Genomic DNA, 8,202 nt, shown 5'->3' on the forward strand with positions numbered 1-8,202 from the left:
AAAGAAAAAAAATAGAAAAAAAGTATGTGTTTATGCATAATTGATCAAGAGTGAGCTCTTTAATACTCGAGTTATTAAGTTCTAGGGGACTTTGTGCCTAGTGACCTAAGGCTTTTATAGTCTGGGATCCGCTAACCTAACGCTCACTACATGGGTATTATTGCAAAAATCTTTTGTGGACCTTATTCATTACACGGTCAAATAAGCATCTTTGCTATGTGTTCAATAATAGTGTGAATCCTTGTATAAATCTAGTAGAAAGGAGGTGTTGTGAGTCAAAATGCGTTTATTGTCTATTCTGTTTATAAACTTTTGATTTTTTTGATGATAGATAAGTTAAGGTTATTGATCTAGTATCGAGAGATATCTGTTAAGCATTCCACAAACGCACGTTTCTAGTTTGTGAGTTGGTTTGTGGGATTTATTCGAGCTCTGTTTTAAGTCATTGCATTCTTAGAGGCGTTGGCTTATTCATTTGGTTATGGTTATTTTGAGGGGATCGATTGCATTATCATTTAGTTGCATTCACGTAGTTGCATTCATGCATTAGGTTTGTTTTGTAGTTTTGAGTCTGTTTATACTTGAGGACAAGCATCAATTCAAGTTTGGGGGTGTGATAAGTGGATTTTATATCCACTTGGAACGCTTTATTACAAGCTTAAATTGGTGTTTTAGTCTCAAGTTGTTGGTATTTTGATGTGTTTTTGTGTTATTGCATTTCAGGTATCAGTTAAATGAAGAAATAAGCTTTTAAAGGAAATATGATAAAAAGTGATCACATTTGGAAGCCTAGGCCATTTTCTAGTTGTAGAGAATTTCGTTAGCTTCACATGGGCAGTTGAATCGCCTAATTCTGACAAGTAGAACTCAAGTTATGGCCAAAACAAGATTCATCAGAATTTTTTCCAGACAGGCTCCAGGCGCCTGCCTGGGATGTGGGATGGCCGCCCGGGAGCTGAGGCGGCCGCCTGAGGCGCGGCTGGTCGCTGATTTCGCTGAAAAAGCCTTTTTTGAGTGGAATTTGATGATTTTAAGGGTCCAGGTCCACTATGGGCGTATATATACTTTAAAAAAGGGTTTTCATCATCCGTGAAGATTGAGATACCAAGGAGAAGACCTAGAAGCACATAACAACTCTGAAAAAAAAGATCTTATTTTCAACTTGTGATTCTTTGAATTAATTGTAACTTTGGATGCTCATTTTTGTTCTTGTTGAACCTATTTCTCGTTTATTCATACTTTAATTATTATTCAGTTTATTAAGACCTTGTTTATACCATGCTTTTATTGGAACCCATGGTGACGATGAGTTCAATTATGGGCTAATCGTTATCATGGGATTCTAGCGGATTTTATTACGGATTTCAATAGTTAATTATTTTGATATCTTGGTGTGTGGTGATTGATTGATATCCTAGTATTGGTTGTGCTTATTCATCTTATGTGCGTAGCTAACATATAAGATAGCGTGTGAATCTCTATTGAAGTGACAGTGTATATAGAGGTTTAGAACTTGCCATGCTAGCATAGGTTCATGTATGTGTATGCATGATTCGTAGATAACTCTAACCGTTTTACTTGCCCTATGTAAACATTATGGATAACTTGTGCTTAAACCGTTATGTTGTCAAATTCTATAGACATATAGGGTCTCAATATAATTGGTGCCTATTCAGCTTCTATCTCTTTTGTGGATGTCTGGGAGAATGGTACTCGTGCAATGAAAGTTGGCGTTTATCAGTTTCGTGTTATCTGATTAGTGTCATAACCATCACATGCTAAGATTAAGAACAAAAAGGCTATTGAATGAAGTAGTAATGAAGTTAGGATCCCATGTTTGTCATATATAGTAATTCAACCTCAATTCTCTTAGTTAATGTTATTTAGTATAATCTCTTAGTTTAATAAAAACCCAATTTGTTATTTGTCTTAGCATTGAGCGATAACCATACATTGTTGCATAGGTGCATAAATTGAACTTAACCTAAACCAGTTTCTATGGGAATGAATCTGATTTATATCTTATACTACTTGCGAACGCGTATACTTGCGTGAATATTAGCGCGTATTTTCGCCCTAACACTGCCATCAACATTTTCCATCAAGGCATAGTTCACCTCATCTTCAGAATCTAAAGTGTCTGTCCAGCTTTTCTTCTTTGTGACAAGTGTCTTGCCTTTGTCACTCTTTTCTTTCTTGCAGTCAGGAGATATGTGGCCTCTTTCACCATAATTGTAGCATTTGACATTTGAGTAATCTCCTCTGTCAGACTTTCCTCCTCTGCCTTCAGATTTTCTGAATCCCTTCTTATCAAAACTTCCACCTTTCTTGAAAAACTTCTTTCCCCTTCTGAATTTCCTGTAGGCTATCTTTGTGATACCCTTCACCATAAGAGCACACAATTTCATTATCTCTTCATCAGCATCTACTTCAGGTAAACTTTCAATTTCTGAATCATCATCATCAGAACTTGATGATTCTGAATCAGACTTTGTGATGAGAGCTTTTCCTTTGCCTTTCTTTGAGACAACCACTTTAGGGAATTCCTCCTCAGCCTTAAGAGCAACTGTTGTTGACATTCTCCCTTGTCTATTGCTTCTTTGATCCATCTCAAGTTCATAAGTCTGGAGCATACCATAAATTTGATCAAGAGTAGTTTCATCAAGAGCATAGTTGTCTCTTATAATAGTAGCCTTCAAATCCCAACTTTCAGGAAGAGCTAAAAGGAATTTTAGATTTGAATCTTTAAGATCATATTCCTTGTCCACCAGTGACAGATCATTCAAGAGTTTGACAAACCTGTCATATAAGTTAGTTAATGACTCATCACTTTTTGAGTCAAAGTGCTCATACTCTTGAGTGAGTGTAGTCCTCCTGTTCTTCTTGATTACATCAGTTCCCTGACATCTTGTCTCTAAAGCATCCCATATCTCCTTTGCAGTCTTGCAGTGAATTACCCTATTTGACATGACATTATCAATGGCACTATGCAGCAAATGCCTTACCTTTGCATCCTTGGCAATAGATGAGATATCTTCAGCTATATACTCACTTTTCTCCTTTGGTACAGTCTTTGCTGGCTGATCTGCAACTACAACAGAGAGCTTGGTTGGCTTATGTGGTCCTTCATTAATTTTGTCAAGGTATTCTGGATCTATAGCTTCCAGAAACATAGCCATCTTCACTTTCCATATGGGATACTTAGAAGTTCTCAACATGGGAACCCTAATAGTCTCATATCGACTGTGGGTTTGAGTCTTTGGAGTTTCTTCAGTTTTGGCGGGCTTGGTTGGATTTTTTGCTTCTTCAGACATGATTATTTTGGATCTTTACTGTATGTGTGTTAACAGATAGGCTCTGATACCACTTTTTAGGTCACAAAATACTGTAGAAGGGGGTTGAATACAGTATAGAATACAATCAAATCGATTTAGAACACAAGTAACAGAAAACAGATGTATTCGATATAATAAACTCTGTTACAATGGAACTGTCCTCTCTCAGTGATGAATAAATATCACGAGAGCTGCTAGGTTACAATGTATGATCTTCTCGATAATGATAACACATATAGTGTAAAACCTATGTTTGTGTTTATATAGTACACAGTTACAAGATAACTTCTAACTGATATGGAATATAATTATGTCTACTAAAATATATCAATCAGATATCTTATATAATTCTTCTAGTCCTCTAACTCTTTTCTTGCATATCTTCTTCTTGTATTAGTCTCGATCTTCTAGTGTTAATCAGCTTCCTTCCTTAACTATAAGTCCTCCCTTACTTAAGTTCTGATATGACCTTAAGTCCTGATATGACATTAAGTCCTGACTTCCAGTAAGTACTGATTCCAGTAAGAACCGATATTTCCTGTTTGTTAAGATCTGAAAACTAAACATGAAACATATTAGAAATGACATCTCAAATATATCCAACAACCTGGAATACTTATGGAATATAAATATTCAGGAGGAAAGGCAAAACTAAGCTCAGATATAGTGCCACCAAAATCTTCAGCTCGGTGTACACTATAATAAGTTATCTCAGGACCAGGAACAATGTCAATAATTAGAGAGTTAAGATGATTGACTATTTGATTTGTTGGAGTTAATATAGCTCTTTCACTTAAGTAATCCGAGCACCTGTATTTTTTCAAAAAATCAGGATACGTCCATTGTTTCATATTTCCGACTGAATTACTCAACTCCGGATCACAAAAATCAGGTAGAATCAGAATGTCATCTTCCTCATAATCAAACAAAGCATCTGTTGGTGGTGAAATTTGATCATTACCAACTTTAAGCACCCACTCAGCAAAGCGTTTCAGATTTTTAATCTTTTCTTCACTTTGACCTTGATTTAACCTCATATTACGATGCAATTGAAATATCATCGAATGTTTCCAAAGAGGTGAGTTTGTTATACAGACAGATACAACATCCTCACAAGACCCAATAATTATTACAAGAAGTATTTTCCTGAAATCCCCTCCAAGCACAACAGTAATGCCTCCAAACAGCATATTATATCTTCTATGATCAACAACTCATATTATATCTCTTAGAGACTTGTCAAGACATTCAAAGGCATATATATAGGGGCTTCATCCCATATGATAAGGCTGGTATGCTTTATGATTTATGCTATGTCAGAATCATGAGAAATGGCACAGGAAGAACAATCATTTATCACAATTGGAATTTTAAATCGTGAATGCGCCGTTCGTCCTCCCGACATTAGTGTTGCGGCTATACCTGAAGAAGCAACTAGTAATACAATTAAGCCAAGAGATCTTAATTTATATATTATGGTTTTCAATAAAAATGTCTTTCCACATCCACCGTTGCCATAAAGAAAGAAAACCCTGCCAACCTTACTCTGCACACTATTAGCGACATCATTGAAAACTTGTAATTTTTCGGGATTACAATTTGGAAAAAGTTTGTGAAACTCTTCTTCCATTTCAGACAGGTTGTATGATATTTCATCAATCACCAAATTATTTATTCTGGTATGAAGAGTGTCCACAAGAGGTTAAGGTAGTTGCTTCAATTGTTTCAATGACTTTCCAATAGACCTCAACACCTTATCAGTCTCTATTAAAATGAAACCGTCACAAGTAAAATTATACGCGGAAAATGACTTTAAAATGAATAAATATATAAGACTTAGTACTGTTATATTTGTAAATATTTGAAATTGAAGACATTTGGATATATTTAAAAACTAACCAGCAAGAGCAAAATACTGAAGTTTCCTATCAGAGAAGATTGTATGTTCATTTCCAGCGATGTTCCCTCTTTGAATGATAAGATCATCAACCATATTATTCCAATGCTTTTCCCACAAAATTTTCAAGTTAGATACTTGAAAATTAACTAATATATGAACAAAAAGCTACATAATCTGACATGGTAATCCACTTATTGGACACTGTTCTAACACAACGTGCCACTCATTATCATCATCTAATAATCCATAATTCTTGCATGCATCTTTAAACGTCCTGTAATGTATACCATTTACAGTCTTCAGCGATTCAAAGGAAGTAGGACATCTTATGTTTGAAAGTAACAAACGCAAATACCACAACTCACCTGCAGTATAGTGTATATAATAGCCTACCAATTTGTCATCCTTTCTTCCATAAAGTCTACAATTTGTCAATCTCATTCCAAATGTAATGTTCTGGAATTTTGTCAAAAGTGTACTTTCTAGCATTTGGATCATTACAATTTAGATTGAAAAATGCTTCAAGCTGGCTGTGTTTATTCTTCTCACGGTGATAAACTTTAGCAAGGACTTCCGCCTTGAAAAAGTACAAATCCTCTCTCCATGGAGATGAAATTCTAAATGAAGCACGGATATAGACCAATAATGGATAGGAAAACAAAAAATTCGATAAGCCGCTTCAGAGGCACATATATACCGCCCATCAAAATAAGCATTGATCTCGTCAACAGGAGCTTCATCTTGGTTTCCTTTATCTACTCTTTGAGAGGTGATTTCGATAGTGGCACGATCATAGCCTTTTAGACAATATTTGAATAAATATTTCAAGCTATGTGCATGATAACATATCTCGACATTCATATGACATTGGTATTTAACCAACAGGTCCCTGTTGTAAGGTACGACCCATCCATTGTCAAGTTCACACTTTCCTTTTCAAACAGTGATCCCAATTTTACGCCTTCGATAAATTGGAAACTCGGACTGATCAAAGTAAGTCTCAAAATAGTACCTAACACTGAAATCCAGGATAATTAATTAATATATTAATTTTAAGAAAAGCAATAGATGTCAATGGAAAAAAATATTACTTGTTGGGGACATGTTTTGTGCATTTCATTTTGTTCATGCATGGTGATTTGGGATTCTGAAGACCACAGGGTCCATGCATCATTAAGGACTTCAAGGCAGCAAATCCAACAAGATCAGAAATAGGGTCAGGAAGCTCAGCAGATACAAACTTCTCAATATTTGACGTCAACTCCTTCTTTGATTTAACAGTCAACCAAATTAGCATATGCACATGAGGTAAACCTTTTTTTTGAAATTCAACGAAGTACATCACTGTAAATAATAAATTTTAAAAAAATTCCGTAACTCAGAAATGCAAACAATGTAATATATAGGTAGACATTTTTATATATTTTGGGGTACAAAAATACCTCCAATACAAGTTCCAAAAAAACTGTTCTTTTTTATATCATCCAATAGATGCTCAAGATTTAAATGGAACACGCGTGATATTATATCAGGAGAGTCTTGGGGAGAGCAACTAGGTATATATTTCATCATTTGTAAGATTTCATCCCAAAGTGGGTTGCATTTCATCGTGAGGAAAATGTCAGGATGTCCAACGAATCGACAAACAACAAGGGCATCTTGAAAATTTTGTTGCATGTACCTTTTAGAACTAAGAAAATTAGCAGGTAATATAAAACCTTTACAAACATTCGATGTTGTAGTCTCACCATTAACAAATTTCTTAGCAACAATACTGTATAAATCATTGTACAGATTTTGTTGGTTAGTACGCAGCCACCATAAAGTGCTTGCTCAACACATGAAAAAGCATCTACAACATACTGTTGATAAAATCTACCTGGTAAATGAACATGCAGGACTGCATATGTAATGTCATTGATTTAAATTTTATAACTACATAGATATAGTTTATCATTTAACACAAACAAAACAAAAATTTAAGCACACCTCCATGAATTCTGACTTGTAATTTATAGGTATATTATTCCATCATTGTTATTCTACATTTTCGAGCCAATATATGGAATTTCATTGTGGTATCCATCTTCACCAAGCGGAAAGAGAAGAGGGTATTGTAGTGCCATGAGCTTCGGATGAACACTGGTTATCCGTTCAAGATCATTGTTGGTCTTTTGTAGTATAATATCATGCTCACCGCATTTTGTGTCAATGTCGCCAATTATGATAGCTGCGATTTCGTTGAAAGGACCGATATTATTTGTACGGCCACTCTCAGAACAGTGAACTGTGAGTCTGATTGTCAAATCTTGTACAAGGTCATTTCTGAAATGATCACGGGCTTTGCAAAATCTCTTCACCAATTGGTCCATACTGTCCAACATTTGCACTAAACCTTCAACAACATCAACATCCACACCCTGACCATCATCAACTTTAATCCATTTTAATCTGTTATTTACCTCATTCTCAGTGTCATAAATGTAGAGCTGGTAAAATTTGGGATCCTCTCCCTTATTAGGTATTAGAGAGCCAAGCATGTGGTGATTTTGTCCATTCAGGCGATACACATAAGGAGCTCTACCAGAATTGATAGAGTAATCTACTTTTCCACTCATTGACGTAAATGAAAACATACAATTATATAAGTGTATGTTATGTTTGAAAGCAAGGCCCTCCTTTGGATAATTATAAAAATTCATCAAATACTCGGGAGTTGCGGGAGTGGATGGTAGTTTAATCGTACCTTGACCACAACATATACTGAATTTTGCAAGACCTTTCTTCACATGCTTGTTGGCCCTTTCTTCCTTCCACATTACAGCTTTACACTTCGAACAAAATTCAGTTGAAGGTCCTAATAAAACATAAACTTGAGGAACTGTAAAAGTAAGGTTTCAAATTAGGTTTATTAAATAATAAAACACAACTTGAATGTACAACAATAAAACATGTAACTTGTAAAAC

General features: G+C 35.2%; 1 protein-coding gene across 1 annotated transcript; it reads right to left on the reverse strand.

Moving 5' to 3' along the window:
* Positions 1–5,656: 5,656 nt before the first annotated feature.
* LOC141665781 (uncharacterized) lies at positions 5,657–7,853 on the reverse strand. Its single transcript, XM_074471762.1, has 6 exons — positions 7,282–7,853; positions 7,115–7,135; positions 6,678–7,009; positions 6,391–6,579; positions 5,933–6,032; positions 5,657–5,852 (listed from the first exon to the last, which is right to left on the reverse strand). Exons 1-6 carry the CDS (start codon positions 7,851–7,853, stop codon positions 5,657–5,659), a joined length of 1,410 nt encoding a protein of 469 aa, XP_074327863.1.
* Between the last annotated feature and the right edge of the window lie 349 nt (positions 7,854–8,202).

This window comes from Apium graveolens, chromosome 6 (assembly GCF_009905375.1).
Source record: "Apium graveolens cultivar Ventura chromosome 6, ASM990537v1, whole genome shotgun sequence".
NCBI lineage: Eukaryota > Viridiplantae > Streptophyta > Magnoliopsida > Apiales > Apiaceae > Apium > Apium graveolens.